Genomic DNA, 17038 nt, shown 5'->3' with positions numbered 1-17038 from the left:
TAAACAATGTAAAAATGTTAACCTCATTAGCAATAGTTTAATCTGCGAATAAAGGATGACCTCTCCCTTTCTTATTGCTGCTACTGTCCACAGTGGTGGGATCTTTTCAGAAGGTTTGAATGGAGTTCTTTGTGTCTAGGGGTCTGATTCTTGAAGCTGAAGTTCTCACATTTTAGGTTCTCATGGTTCAATTGATCTAAATAATTTTGAAGAATATCTTTACAGAATTTTTATTTTCATAGTAATTTATTGTCTCACGTTTTACTTTATGACACTGTCTTTTTAATTTTCACATTAACAAAGCTGAAATTACATTGTTTGTCCAAAATACAAAAATACAGCCAATTAAATCAGAGGCATGCTTACCACTACTTCACTCTGCGGTAATAACAATATTCAGGGTGTACAGTTTTTATTGACAAATGAATTTCTATTAGTTTAGATTATTATTTTATAAATGAATCCAGAAATAAACATAATAAACAGTACTAGATTGCATAATTAATAATAGAAATTTTAAGTGTGCCAAATATTTTGTTTGTAAAAAAAACCTGAACATTCAGAGCTGGTACATATTGATTGTAACAATAAAAACAGAGTAATTCCTTTTCATAAATTTTAGCTTGAAATATAACATATTGTGTATAAAATTATAAAAATGATATGAAAATTTTCAGAAAAACAGGTGAGATAATATTCATCTGTCCAAAATTTGAAAAATGTTTCTAGTATTGACTACTACTGTTGAGTAAAAGTAATGCTAGAGGAGGATGACCCTTTACAATATCCCCATCACAAAATATGGAAACAATGTGTTTACAATATTCTGTGACCAACTATAAGGTTTACCAGATGGTGTACAAAATGATGCCAAAAGATAAAATACAGATGTCTAGAAGTATGTGATATATAACATATTATGGAAAACATAAAATAATTGTCTACTATACAATTCATAATCTATACATATATGAGAACATGGCATTCAGATTTTCAGATCTATGAAATATACTGTTACAAGACAAATGATACAAGGTCAAAACTACAACATTAAAACACTAAACTATAGAAATAAGTGCAGAGTCAACATAAATTACTAGAGATGTAAATTGCAAGTTTACATGTATAAAGTCACATCTTCAAAATCATTGAACAAAAAGAAAATTCAGAGCCTAAGTGTACAACGAGTGAGGCGATTCGAAAAAACTTACAAAGAGTACAGACCAGAAGAATATACTCAATCATAAATAGGAATATAGCACAAAATCAATCAGTCACATAAACCAGAATATGTAAGGATATGTTGACTCATGAAAGGATAAAATCATGAAAAAATATAAGGGCCTAAGCTTGCGATGTGGGCACCGACCCATGACTCCAAACCACACCGGGTACACACCAGCAGAAATGTTTTGACACAGCAAAATGAGTAAAGTCCATAATCATACAATTTTAAGTTCAGTCACATGTAATGAGTAATTATAGAAAGCATCTAGCCTCAATCAGTAACTGCACACTGTCCTTGAGTACACACACACAATTACGACGACCAGGGGTACCCAAAACCTGGTTAAGCATGAGATTGCCCAAAATTCAAGTTCCAGTGAGATACAATAATGAAGTACTCAGGATAAATATGGGTAATCAGAGTCATAAATAGCTTTGAATGATGACATAGTTGAGTAACTTGAGGTCCAAAATCAGTGTGTGAAATGTATAAATCTTATTATACTGTCTGTACTCGTAAATGTCTTCCACACTATTTGCTAATTTTTCATACAAACTAGCCACATGCATAGAAGCCTTGAAGATTCATTTACAATTGATAAAAAAATTCATACTGAGTGTTGAGATAAGGAATTTCATTGAATTGTATGACTACTAACATAATACTGCTTAATTTTATCATATGCTGATAATTATTTACAACATGGTTCATTGAATGCACTCTTGAACTTCTTTAAGTTTTCACGTAACAAATCATCAGTCATAGAACATCAACCTTTCAAAGCAATGTTTAAAGTTACAAAATATATCGGGACCTACATTTATGTGGAATAACATTGTCCATGGCAGTGATGACTTTCTAAACAAATAGTTCCACAAATTCTTCATATAGGATGATTTCGTGGCTAACAATTTACAAATTTCAGTCACAACTTTGATGTAGTTGACAGATGAGTACATTACCCAGCACCTAAGATTTAAGTCAACTGGACCAGCAAGGGTGCAGCCATACAGGAATGTGGGAATGGATTCCACCCACATCTTTCAGTTTCCTCCCTAGATTTCTCATCACATGCTCCAACAGATAGGTAACTTCCTGTCTAGCTTTCACATCAAATCCTGAAACATTGTTTTGTGTACGGAGTGTTCTGTCCAATACCTCCCTGACATCACACAGCATATGCTCTGCCCATCCATATTGAAAAAACAAGTATACAGAGTTTACATCAGAATGGATTAAAAAGTGTTCACATATAAAACATTAATAAACAGAGCTAAATGCAATGAAAAAATTAACTGGTAAGGTGATATACATGGATATACTAATTTTTATAGTAAATATGAATAAAATGAGTCTTCACTCCATTTATCACAACACCCATGACTTTACCCAAATAATTCATGAGAAATTCAACACCAATAGTATTCTAAGATAAGAAAATTTTGTACTGGATATTTAATGGCATAGTGCCATTTCAAAATTGTAAAAGGATCTATTCATTTAGTCTCATGGCATATATGTATCAGATTGTAAAGCACAAATCTGCTACAAAACAGAATTAAAGAGTTGTATGAACCTGCAAATATAGTGTGGCATAGTTAGGGATACAGCAAAGGAAACACTCATGGGAAACCCAGGGGACAAGAAGATCTAGTTTGGAAAGGAATGTGCAGATGCCCTGGAAAGGAGAAAGGAAGCCAGGAACAAATGGCTGAAGGGGACAAATCTGGCACAGGCCAAAGCACAATTTGAGGAGGTCCAAAAGACTACACAAGCAATTCTGAGAAGAGCAAAGAGGAAATACATAAGGAATATCATCACTGAAGCAGAGACAGACTTCAGAGGACAAAAGATGACGGAAATGTTTCTGAGGGTGAAGTACCTCCGCAAAGGTCACCAGGCCAAGCAGAAATTTGTCAAAGATTCACATGATCATATCCTGATGAACGATAGGGACATAGCTGAGAGATGGAAAGAGTACTTTCGACAGCTGCTAAATTGTGATGAACCCGAACTGCAGTTTGATTTTCAGTACCCAATTACAGCCGATGCAGACTATCCCCCACCTACCCTGGATGAGATAAAAACCAGAATCAGACACCTTAAATAGAATAAGAGTCCAGGTGAAGATGGAATACAGGCTGAAATGATCCTGGCAGGAGGAGAGAAACTTGCAGAAAAAATACACTGACTGATACAGGCAATATGGACCAAAGAAGAACTACCAGGAGAATGGAAAACAGCTCTGATTTGTCCAATATACATAAGAAGGGCGACAAACTGAAATGTGACAACTATCGAGGAATTGCCCTGCTTAACACCTGCTATAAGATCCTGTCCAATTGCCTCCTGTCCAATTGCCTCATACATAGAATTCAGCCAGTGGCAGAATCGGTGATTGGGGAGTACCTGGGAGGTTTCCGGCCAGGATGGTCAACAGTAGATCACATCTTCAGTCTCCGGCAGCTCACTGAGAAACTGGGTGAATATGGTAAAGATTTGCATATTTTATTCATTGATTTTAAGAAGGCCTATGATTGCATACATCGCAAGAGCCTGCTCAACTGTTTAAGGGAGTTTGGCATAGCAGAGAAACTCACCAATCTGATAAAGATCTGTCTGAACGAAACACATGCAAAGGTGAAGATGGGAAATCGCATAACTGAGGAATTTGAAATTGTGACAGGACTCAGGCAAGGAGATGGGTTGTCCCCTATCCTGTTCAACTTTGCCCTCGAGAAGATCGTACGTGATACCTTCCAAGAGAACGAAGGGATTGAAATCGAAGGAAGGAGACTGGCATACTTAGCCTATGCAGATGACATCTGTTTACTCTCTAGGTTGGAAGAGGAGTTGGAGCAAATGACCAAAGCACTAAAGGAGGCTGCCAGCAAATTAAACATAAACGAAGCTAAGACAGAGTACCTCGTTATGACATGTGGTCATTGTCAGACTGCTGATCATCTACAATCACTGCAGGTTGGGGACCATTCCTACAAGAGAGTGCAAGAATTCAAATACCTAGGGGCACGTTTCACTGAGAACTCGTCATGTGAAGCAGAGATCAATGCCAGAATACAAGCAGGAAACCGATCTTACCACAGCCTAGCACAACTGCTTTGGTCCAAATCTCTCTCCAGTCAGTTCAAGATTCGACTGTACAAAACCCTGATCCAGCCTGTTGTTCTATATGGCTGTGAGACATGGAGTATCCGGAAACAGGACTTCCATAAGCTCCTTGTTTTTGAGAGAAAAGTGCTTCAGAAGATCTTCGGTCTGGTTCTGGATGCAGATACAGGGGAATGGAGGACCAGATACAACCAAGAGCTTGAGGAACCATACCAGCAGCCCAACATAGCAGGAACTGTCAAAGCCAAACGAATGCAGTGGGCCAGCCATGTGGCCCGGATGGAGGATCACAGATGGCCTTGGAAGCTCCTGGATTTCACACCTACATGAAAGAGACCACCAGGGAGACCCAAGAAGCATTGGAGGGATGGTCTCCATGAAGTTTTAACACAAATGTCAATAGATATGGACGAATGGCGGATAGCAGCAATGGACAGAATACAGTGGAGGAGGAAACTTGTAGATGCGTGCGGTCCACTGGGCCTGATCACGTAGTAGTAGTAGTAGTAGTAGTAGTAGTAATAGATTTAAACTCAGTTAATAGATAAGACAGAATTTTAGAAATCATAACATCTTACATACTACATTCCTGACAAACAAAACAGAATTATATAGTTGTATGAATCTGCAAGTATTGTGTGGCATAGATTTAAACTCAGTTAATAGATAAGACAGAACTTTAGAAATCACATCATCTTACATACTACATTCCTGACAAACAAAACAGAATTATATAGTTGTATGAATGTGCAAGTATAGTGTGGCATAGATTTAAACTCAGTTAATAGATAAGACAGAATTTTAGAAATCACATCGTCTTACATACTACATTCCTGATAAACAAAACAGAATTATATAGTTTTATGAACCTGCAAATATAGTGTATATTTCCTTCCAAACTAGGGCTCATTATGCATCCATGAGCAAATGTCTTGTCCTCTATACTAAAAGTTAAAAGTACTTGAGATTTTATCAATTTGCTATGCTTAGCAGTAGCTCCACTTATCTTTACACATACAATGGACATTTCCACAAAATTATTACTATACTTGATCTGGTCTTTAAATTTTTCATATATATCACAAAATGAACTACTTGTATCAATCAAACAGTTACCTTGCCACTGATCAATCTTAACTTGAATGTAAGGACACCAAAAATCTGAATCATCTTCTCTGCTGTCAGACATTTGATGCAAAAGGTCGCTTTCAGCTTCATCAAATGCTACCTCCACACTGTCTTGACAAGGTTTTATCAACTTTACTAGTATCATAGCATTCCTTTGTTTCTCATCTTATCAGGTAAAGATTTTAACACATTGAATAGATTCCATGACACAACTAACATCACTTGTTACAGAGGAAACACAGAACACATTACACTTCCTGCTTAGACCCTCTTTCACTTCATTCCACGAATTGGGATACATATTCTGACTAACCACGGCTAACGTTTATTTATGTTATTATAAATCTGGTCCCAAACGAACTTCAAAAAGTTTTCACCTTTATTCTCCAGGCTCACAGATACCTCACTTTTACTGTTTGGATCATTACTCTGCTTTGACTGGACTGGTATTCCATGACTCTCACTTACAGCATCACATACTTCACTTACATTACCTGTATTGTCAACATCATTCACAAATAACTCTCAAACTTCATTATTCTTAAACTCCACAAATACTTGATACTCATCATCATCATCATCATCATCATCATCATCATCATATTCCTCCAAAATTACTTCATCAACAACATTACTAATAATACAAGTCTCATCTCCATCAAAGTCACTTACCTCCATTCACTTGCAATAACCCACCCATCTCAGACTTACCAACCTCGGCTACCTCACAGCTCTCATTCACATCTACATCAAAAATACCACCTAGTTCAGATCCAACACAGTTGTGGTGCCAATGAAAGCGACACCAACATTGATATGCATTCATCTTTGGACTCTAAACTTATCTTTGGCTGTTCCGCCATGTTCAGTTCAGTTCTTTGTGATCCTTGTATGTTAAGGTTAATAAATGAACTATTGCTAAATGGGTGTGATTATTGGTGCAACCAGCCTGGTAATCCTCCTCACAGTCATCACCCGATTTACACACATCAATAACACTGTTTTTTGACCAAAAGAAGAAATCCTTAGTAAATACCACATCAAAATTCTCACTACTCTCACATTCTGGTTTGTGATTAGCATGTACATCATCATAATTAAATATAGCATCCCAAAACTTTTGATCAAAATATAAATGAGGAATCTGATATTCATTCTCTTCAATGTCAGTTACATGTGCCATATCATTAACACTATTATTATTGTCTAATTGCACATGTAACTTGGGGTGTCCTGTGCTTGTTATGTTTCCTCGCCCCAAAACTGTGGACCTTCATTGATACGAACTGCTGTTTTCCCAAGCAGTTACTTCTATGATTGTTGCTTCTATTAAAAGTCCCATGGTTATCCCCATTATTCCTATCCTGCTGATCTTCAAAATTTCTCTATATTGACACTTTGATCCTGATAGAAGTTACCATTGTCTCTGTTTCTGTAATTAGCTCCCATTGTGATTTCTATCATTATGATTATTATGGTACATACTTCTTATTACTGCCATATCCAGCCTGTCAACATATCAAAAAAATTGCTCAATGCAATAGTCAGGTCCATGTACTGAATCCCAATGCAATCTTTCTGGTAATCTCCTTTTAAGTGCATCACTCAAGGTCATTTTGTCAAATGGTTTGTAAAGGTGTGCTATTTTTTTTAAGTTGGTTCTTACAAAATTCTTTCAAAGTGCTTTCCATGTTCTTATAATTAGGACCATTCAAAAATTCACTTTTAAAAACTTAAAAAATTCTGATACATTTCCCACTGACTTAAATTTAAATCTGCCCATGACACAGCTTCGCCTTCAAGACATATTTCAAGAAATTTAATTTTTTGACTGTCATTCCTGCCTGATACAAAACTATCTCTGCTGTGGTATAGAAAATCCACTGGATGTAAATTGTCTGATGGAAAACTTTTGATAGGAGTGTTGGACCATGCAACACCATTGTTTGCATAAAGACTTTTGTTCAGACAAATTTCCTGAACTGCTGAATTTTTTTTATCCAAAGCAGTTACTTTAGTTTGTGTATTGTTTTTTACATTAAAAACTTTTTGGTTTAAACTGGCAATATTTTGTTCCATTTATTCTGCTACGCCCTTCCGTTCAACTCTGACACCATAAATATTCTTTGTTTCACTGACTCAGTTACAAACTCATTTTCCAAAACAATAATGTTATTTTCTGAAACATCAACTTTTTCATTCACATTCTTCACCTCTCTGACAACCCATTTTTTAGCTCTGAACTTGATTACTAAATTGATCCATCTGATTTCGTACCCTGTCCAACTTGCTATTGTTATCTGTCTTCATTTCCTCTATTTTTGCCAAAATTAACTGCAAAATATCATTTTTTTTTTTTTTTTTGTAGCTTTACTAAGTACAACTTTACTTGGTTCAGACATGTCCTGACTGGATCCTACAGCTTTCGTTTCTACCTCACTCCTACCTTCATCACTATTCATTTTGTTTACAAGCTCACATGTCCACAAACAAATTAACTTCACAGATAGTTTGTACTTATCCTTCCTTTTTGATTCAGTCCGATGTGTCATTATTGGTAGTACATCATCACTGTTGGTATGATTTCCTTTGTTGGGCAGTCATCTTTATTTTTCTTTTTTGCTTCATGTGACTGGAAATTTATTCATACATAAATTGTAAGCAAAATTAATTGCTTTCTTTTCTGCAACAAACTTTATTATTAGTCAATTAATCTCAGACAATGCCCACACTTATAATCTATCCCTCCCTTTCATTGTTGCTACTGACCACAATGGTGGAGTCTTTTCAGAACATTTGAGAGGAGTAAGATTGACAATAAACGTTTTACTTATCTTTTCTTGTACAGTTGGTTCCAGTTCTTCATGTCTAGGGGTCTGATACCTGAAGCTGAAGTTCTCACATATTAGGTTCTCATGGTTCAATTGATCTAAATAATTTTGAAGAATGTCTTTACAGAATTTTTGTTTTCACAGTAATTTCATGTCTCACATTTTACTATATCACACTGTCTTTTGAATTTTCAAACAATGGAATTTTCATATTCACAAAGCTGAAATTAAACTGTTCATCCAAAATACAAGTTGTACAACTTTGCTTCCACTGTTTTTTCCCAACACTTGAGACTTTAATGAAACAAATTGGTTACACATGTATCATTCAAAGTATTTTCCATTTTCCCATCTTTTGGGCAGTGTATGAACCCCGCATCAAAAAAATTGTTCATCTTTTGAAGTAGTCCATGAATCGATCCAATTTATGACTTCTTCTTGAGATCAGAAGTGTTGGTCAGCCAGGCCATGCTCCATTGATCTAAACAGGTGATAGTCAGAGGGAGAAATGTCTGGAGAATATGGCCGGTGGGGTAGGACTTCCCATTGTAACGTTTCCAAGTACATTTTGACCTATTCTGCAATGTGGGGTCGATCGTTGACATGCTGCAAAATCACTTTATCGTCCTTCTCGCTGTATTGCGGCCATTTGTCTTTTAATGCTCTGCTCAAACACATTAATTGTGTTTGATAATGAGCACCTGTGATTGTTTCACTTCGTTTTAACATCTCATAGTACACGACGCTGTGCTGGAGCCATGAATATTCGTTTTGGCTGTCGACGTGGAAGCATGGCCAGAACGTCCACATGATTTTTTGCATTTAGGGTTATTGCAATGAACTCATTTTTCATCCCCGGTCACAATGCAATGCAGAAATCCCTTCCATTTTTGCCTCTGAAGTAACTGTTCACAAACACACAAACACCGTTCAACGTCTCTCGATTTCAGCTCACACGGGACCCAAGTTCCTTCTTTCTAAATCATGCCCATAGCCTTAAGATGTTTTGAAGTGACTTTCTTTGTCACTCTCACTAATTGTGCCAATTTGTCTTGAGTCTGACATGTGTTTTCACTCAGCAATGTCTCCAATTCTGCATCTTCGAGAACTTTCTCTCTTCCACCACTATGCCGGTCTACAACGTTAAAATCACCATTCTTGAAGTGTTGAAATCACTCGTGACACATTCTTTCACTAATAGCGTCCACACCTTATGTACTTATGACCATTCGATGAGACTCAGCTGCTATTTTATTCATATTGAAACAGAAGAGTAACACCTCCCGCAAATGACGAGAATCAGGCATGTAAACTTACATTTTCAATCGAGAACAACTTTATGATGCAGACACAAATCAGCTAATATTTGAATGAGGTTATGTTGACTGACGTCCAAGCTAAGTGCCTGACATCTGCAAATTGTTTTCTTTTGATTACTGTTATCACCACCTATCGGCAAATGGCGGAAGCAAAGTTGTACACCTTATACAAAAATACATTCAATCACATCAGAGGCATCCTTACTACTACTTTACTCTGCAATAACAACAATATTCCGAAGCCCACTAAATGTCAGGCATGCAGCCGTGCAAATAAAATTTCTTGCACCGATATTTTGGCCGTGTATCATCCGGCCATCCTCAGAGCGAGTCGCAAGACTGACAACGAGGTGTTGAGCACAGGCTTATATGCTCCACTGTGGCAGTACTGCACATGTGGGTCACAGATGCTGGTCAGCAGCAAAGACATATCTTACTCACGGACCACCTGTGGCAAAGGTGTACAGACATTCGATTCGGTTATTGATGTATGTTCAGCATTGTGACACCATGACAACTTCTCTGCAGTTTAATTACTCCAAGAGTTTTCGGATTCCATGCTTTGTCCAAATTAAAATCATTATCTCTATTTATTAAATTATTAGCTAATCTAATCCCTATAGCTTTCTTGAAGAAAGAATCCCAAAAGGAAGAGGTGGATGTCAAGATCTTCATACCACTGTAGTACATGGAATACTCTGTGTCAGTACAATGTTCAATCACAGCTGACTTGTTTGGTTGTAATAAGCATGTATATCTTCAATGTTTCACACATCTCTCACGAACAGTGCGTGTTGTTTGACCTGACCCACGTATGACTTCTCACAATTTTCACAAGGAATCTGATACCCACCCGCTGTACGAAGCAGAGCTGAATAAAGCTCCACTCTTCTTAGGAGGCAGGAAGATCAGCTTAACTCAGTGTTTCTTGAGAATATGGCCTATCTTTGAGGAAAGAGCACCAATGTAGGTCAGAAACACACTTGATCTGAAGGAATTACTATCTTCTTCCCCATCACATAAGTGCATTCTAGGTTTTACATTGAATGCTCTGTGAATTTTTTGTGGAGAAGACCCATTTGCTTTAAAAATGCTCTTGGCGTATGTGAGCTCTTCTTGCAAATTATCTCTATCGGATATACAGTGCGCCCTGTCCTCTAAGGTCTTAAGGACACCTACGGTCTGTGAAGGATGATGGCAGCTACTGGCATGTAGATATAGATTTGATGTGTTGGTTTACGATATACAGCATGTTCTAATGTGCCATCAACTTTACTGTGAACGACAAAATCCAAAAAGGGGAGTCAGCCATCATTTTGTATTTCCATAGTAAATTTGATACTAGCATAGATAGAATTCAAATGCTCAAGAAATTGATGTAATTCGTACATCCCATGTGGCCCTACTACAAATGTGTCATCCACGTACCTTCAGAAGGCCGTTGGTTTAAAACTTGCAGTATCCAGTGCCTTGTCCTCGAAGTCGTCCATAAATGAAAGGGGAAAGGGAGCTCCCCATAGCAAACCCCATCAATCTACTCATAAAATTCGCCTTTAAACTGAAAATAAGATGACAAAAGCACGTTGTTGTTGTGGTCTTCAGTCCTGAGACTGGTTTGATGCAGCTCTCCATGCTGCTCTATCCTGTGCAAGCTTCTTCATCTCCCAGTACCTACTGCAGCCTACATCCTTCTGAATCTGCTTAGTCTATTCACCTCTTGGTCTCCCTCTACGAATTTTACAATCCACACTGCCCTCTAGTACTAAATTGGTGATCCCTCGATGCCTCAGAACATGTCCTACCAACCGATCCCTTCTTCTAGTGAAGTTGTGCCACAAACACCTCTTCACCCCAATTCTATTCAACACCTCATCATTAGTTATGTGATCTACCCATCTAATCTTCAGCATTCTTCTGTAGCACCACATTTCGAAAGCTTCTATTCTCTTCTTGTCTAAACTATCTATCGTCCATGTTTCACTTCCATACATGGCTACACTCCATACAAATACTTTTAGAAACGACTTCCTGACACTTAAATCAATACTTGATGTTAACAAATTTCTCTTCTTCAGAAACGCTTTACTTGCCATTGCCAGTCTACATTTTATATCCTCTCTACTTTGACCATCATCAGTTATTTTGCTCCCCAAATAGCGAAACTCCTTTATTACTTTAAGTGTCTCATTTCCTAATCTAATTCCCTCAGCATCACCCTACTTAATTCGACTACATTCCATTATCCTCGTTTTGCTTTTGTTGATGTTCATCTTATACCCTCCTTTCAAGACACTGTCCATTCCGTTCAGCTGCTCTTCCAAGTCCTTTGGTGTCTCTGACAGAATTACTATGTCATCGGTGAACCTCAAAGTTTTCATTTCTTCTCCATGGATTTTAATACCTACTCTGAACTTTTCTTTTGTTTCCTTTACTGCTTGCTCAATATACAGATTGCATAACATCGGGGAGAGGCTACAACCATGTCTCATTCCCTTCCCAACCACTGCTTCCCTTTCATGTCCTTCAACTCTTATAACTGCCATCTGATTTCTGTACAAATTGCGAATAGCCTTTCACTCCCTGTATTTTACCCCTCCACCTTCAGAATTTGAAAGAGAATATTCCAGTCAACATTGTCAAAAGCTTTCTCTAAGTCTACAAATGCTAGAAACGTAGGTTTGCCTTTCCTTAATCTAGCTTCTAAGATAAGTTGTAGGGTCAGTATTGCCTCACGTGTTCCAACATTTCTACAGAATCCAAACTGATCTTCCCCGAGGTCGGTTTCTACCAGTTTTTCCATTTGTCTGTAAAGAATTTGCATTAGTATTTTGCAGCTGTGACTTATTAAACTGATAGTTCGGTAATTTTCACATCTGTCAACACCTGCTCTCTTTGGGATTGGAATTATTATATTCTTCTTGAAGTCTGAGGGAATTTTGCCTGTCTCATACATCTTGCTGACCAGATGGTAGAGTTTTGTCAGGACTGGCTCTCCCAAGGCTGTCAGTAGTTCTAATGGAATGTTGTCTACTCCCGGGGCCTTATTTCAACTTAGGCATGTTCAATTAGCACATGTTCAAATGAGGCTGTGATATTCTTATCAAAATGCTGGGTGATAAGAGATAAAGAGTCTTTTAAAGGTATCTTGATGTACTATGATACCATGTCAGAGCTAATAAGCACATACATACTATTTAGCTTGACATTGCTAAGTCTCTGAATAAATCTTTCTTAAAAGACATCATAGTCGCCATTGACTGTATAAAATATTTATTGTTACAATTGCAATTTCGGCCTTATGGCCATTTTCAAGTAACACTGCAAAGTTACATTCTGTCAGAATATAAAACTATCTGACATGAAAATGTAGCCTTTTGACTGTGAGAGTCCCACAAGATCTGATGAGTACGACACTTATTACGTTGTAAAATGTTGTTAAATATATACGATGTAATAAGTGTCGCACTCATCAGATCTTGTGGGACTCTCACAGTCAAAAGGCTACATTTTCATGTCAGATAGTTTTATATTCTGACAGAATGTAACTTTGCAGTGTTACTTGAAAATGGCCATAAGGCCGAAATTGCAATTGTAACAATAAATATTTTATACAGTCAATGGCGACTATGATGTCTTTTAAGAAATATTATATGACTGTGAATCCCAACTATGAGAAGTTAATGAAATCTCTGAAGAAAAGCCCATAGAATTACGAATGTGATGACTACATTTTCCTACCAATTGTTTTAATAAGGAAACTGAATATTTGGCAGAAAAATATGTTGGTGAAACAATAGTGCTCATTAGGCCTCATAGACAAATCTTCTAGACACTCATCCTTATCCATTTTGTGAACTTTAGGAAGCCCATAAAATCTTGGTGGAACTGCACCTCCCACTTTTAAATTTCTTATGACTTACTTTGGTACTAATGAAGTGTTTAACAAGGCAGCAGTCCTTATTGCCACTATGTTGGTAAGATCTTTGTTAATCTTCCACTTGGCACCAGAACTAAGTAGACCACATATCTTTTCCTTATAGACTTACTGAGGCAAAAGGACAGTAGCATAACCTTTATCAGCATGCAGGACGATTGTGTCAGTATCTTCTCACAGCTTTCATATCACAAGTCGCCCTTCCTTGAAAACCTTACTTCTTTGTGGACAATGTTTCGAAATTGCTCAGCAGCTTTTGCATCTGATTTCTTCAGCGGAATCCTCTGATAGGGGTCAGACAGATTCTTCAGTGGCCCTGATGAAAGATGATATCAGCAAAAATCACTGTTATTCCATTTACATTTGGACACCATTATTTGTAACTTTAACTGTTTTCAACTAAATGTTAGTGTATTAAAACTTTGCACCAGACTGTGACTGGAACCAGGGGTCTATGCTTTTCATTTGCATGTATTCTGTCAACTGAGCTGTTCAAGCATAATTCACAACTAGCCCTCACAGCTTTACGTCTGTCAGTCCATCATCTGCTACCATCCAAACTTCACAGAAATTCTCCTTTGAATCTTGCGGTACTATCACTCCTGGAAAAAAACAGCTAGCTCAGTTGGCAGAGCACTTGCCTGTGAAAGGCAAAGGTCCTGAATTTTTGAGTCCCAGTCTGGCACATAGTTTTCATCTCCCAGGAAGTTTCATATCAGTGCACACGCCACTGTAGAGTGAAAATTCATTCTGGAAACAATCCTCCAGCCTGGGGCTAAGCCATGTCTCTGCAGTACCCTTTTTTCCAGGAGTGCTAGTCCCACAAGTTTCGCCGAAGAACTTTGGTAAGTTTTGTAAAGTAGGAGAAGAAGTAATGGCAGAAGTAAAGCTGTGAGGGCAGGCTGTAAGTCCTGCTTGGGTAGTTCAGTTGGTAGAGCACTTGCCCATGAAAGGCGAAGCTGCCAAGTTAGAGACATGATCTGGCACACAGTTTCAGTTTGTCAGGAAGTTTCATACCACCATGCACTCCATTGCAGAGTGAAAATTCATTCTTTAAACATTAGTTATTTTAGTGACTCAAGTAACATAAATTATAAATTACATTCTGCTTGTTTTCTGTGACCTCTTGCATTTTGTGGGAAATATTGCCGGTATTTAATCAAAACCAGTTACAGCTATTCACGTAGACACTTGCGGGTGATTCTGTTGAAGTGAATTTATGTTGCACTGATGTGTTCCATACATCACATGTTTCTGTGGGCCTTACAATTGCAGCAATGTTCATTAGTTCAGTGAAGCATTGTTGCAAATGGTGATTGCTAATTGTTCACTCCACTGTCTTGCTGTTTCAAGTTTTATCTTGTACGTTACAGGAGATAAGCTGCTGGATATCCCATCAGGCACAGGGAGTCATGAGCCCACTGAGCATTTTACAGTAATATTCAATACATTTGTAATGATGGCTCTGTTCAATGAAATAAATTCCCGAAAAATCCACGGTCAGATGAATGTATTTTCTGGAATGCTTCAAAATAAAATTTTCTGTGGCATCTGGATTTCAACATTCGTAGCTCAAGTAAGTTGAGATTTTGGTTTCTCTGTTAACTATCCATCATTCCTGATTCACAAAAGAAGTTGAGTGTTTGTATAAATAGAGAGTCGTAAAAGATTACTTATATAATTCACTCCGAATTATAACCGTGCATAATAAACCCTAAGAAAACTCGTGGGAATTTGAATGTAAGTTGTTTGTATGTAATTTAAAAGTTTATGGGGTGCAGCCAAGTTGTTGGGCACAATTTTCATTGCTCACTATTTGTGCGCCAACCACACTGAGAGTGGAACAGACTGTGCACCACCAGAAACTGAAACATCTCAGAATTTTAATAGCAATAAAATGGTTATGTCAAATCTTGTGAATAGTTGATATTACTTTATTAATAGCATTATGTTTAAGAATGCTACTGCTCCTATTTCAACTCCCCATGAAGGTGCAGGCTGGCAGCAGATAAAACCACTCTTCAGCCAAAGAATTTGTGTATTTAATAGAAGTTTTAGAGTATCTGAAAAGCAGTTGAAAATAAATTACGTTCTTTTGAAATACACTTTGACGGCCAAATTTTATGACTTTTGAAACTTTTTAGATGATTTTTTATTACAATTAAAATGCAATTACTCATGGTAATAGTACTGTTATGGCATAACGGTGATACCATGGTGCGTGTACATGACCATGTTCATGATGGAGATAGGATGCTGAATATGACTGTGGGGCATTGTGGAACTGCATTAACAACTAAAAGTCATTGAGGCGTGAAATGTTATTATTATAATCTGTTTATTACCTAATAACACGAGCCCTTCACTGCCAATCCATTCTGTGTAAACTATACATCAACAGCACTTTCCATTCCCACAATATTTGTGATGCATGTGTTACATGATTCACCCTGTATATACACACGTGCTAATTATTAAAATTTTATCAATTTACATTGTATTCGTAAGCAATGTGATAGCATGAGTAGAAAATCAATCTCCGTTACGATCTTGAAAAAACTATATTAAGTAATATCTGTTAGTTTCCATTTCTTCATCTACTATACAGTGCATTGATTAAAATTAATCTTTAGTATCAGACCATGCAGGTTTCCCGATCTTATAGTACAAATGACATGACAGTATAAATCATTGTCTTATCCTCTTCTAAGCTTTGGTCAGTTACTCAACTGCAAAAGCTAGCTAATTGCAAATAGTAATCACGTTAGTCACAAACTATTTTATAAGCAGGGATTCAGCAGCTGCTGAAGGACATGATAAATGAAAACACCACTGAAAGCTGCTAAAACATGGTTTTAATTGATCTCAGTACTGTTTTCATGACTTGCAGTTGTATCATCAGGTGCAAACTACATATTTCAGGACTGAAATGTAATTAGTAAGTGTATTGCAAATTTGTGCTATTATAGAAAGAGTATTTGAAGCCTTAGACCCACAAAAATTATTACATTAATCTGTCAAAGGTGAAGCCAGCATTCTTAGTCAAGGTACTGCCATTCTGAGAATGTTGTAAGTATTTTAAAAACAAAGGATAACTAGGAAGGTGATCCATGTAATACCATTTAATAATGTTACCAGTTAGACAAAACCAATATGCTGGCCATTCATTGCATGTGCAGATATCTATAAGAAAAAGAAACTGTGCTGAAGGCTAAAACCAATTTCAAAGATATATCCCCTAATGTAGTTAATGGTGGAGATAGTGCAACACAGTAGAATAAATGTGGCACATTACATTCTTACCAATCTCAGACCAGGCACAAAAAGTGCAATTTGCAAAAGTAAGCCCTGTCTTCATTGGCCACAAGGAAACACTTGACTGCTGCGTTAAGTAATAACCATCAAGTGGACACTCAGTCACAATGTACAGATGACTAAGAACACTGGGTTACTCCCTGACATTAAAAAT

General features: G+C 37.2%; 1 protein-coding gene across 1 annotated transcript in view; it reads left to right on the top strand.

The window, feature by feature from the left end:
* Positions 1-17038, top strand: part of LOC126108776 (plasma membrane calcium-transporting ATPase 2-like) — a 532870-nt gene that overhangs the window by 447001 nt on the left and 68831 nt on the right. Inside the window, exon 17 of the mRNA XM_049914127.1 lies at positions 14943-15145. Coding sequence (XP_049770084.1) covers positions 14943-15145 — 203 coding nt within the window. The remainder of the gene's footprint in view (positions 1-14942; positions 15146-17038) is intronic.

Source organism: Schistocerca cancellata, chromosome 11 (assembly GCF_023864275.1).
Source record: "Schistocerca cancellata isolate TAMUIC-IGC-003103 chromosome 11, iqSchCanc2.1, whole genome shotgun sequence".
In the NCBI taxonomy this organism is placed as follows: domain Eukaryota; kingdom Metazoa; phylum Arthropoda; class Insecta; order Orthoptera; family Acrididae; genus Schistocerca; species Schistocerca cancellata.
Note: the sequence above shows the minus strand (reverse complement) of the source record. Positions and strands in the feature narration are given on the sequence as shown.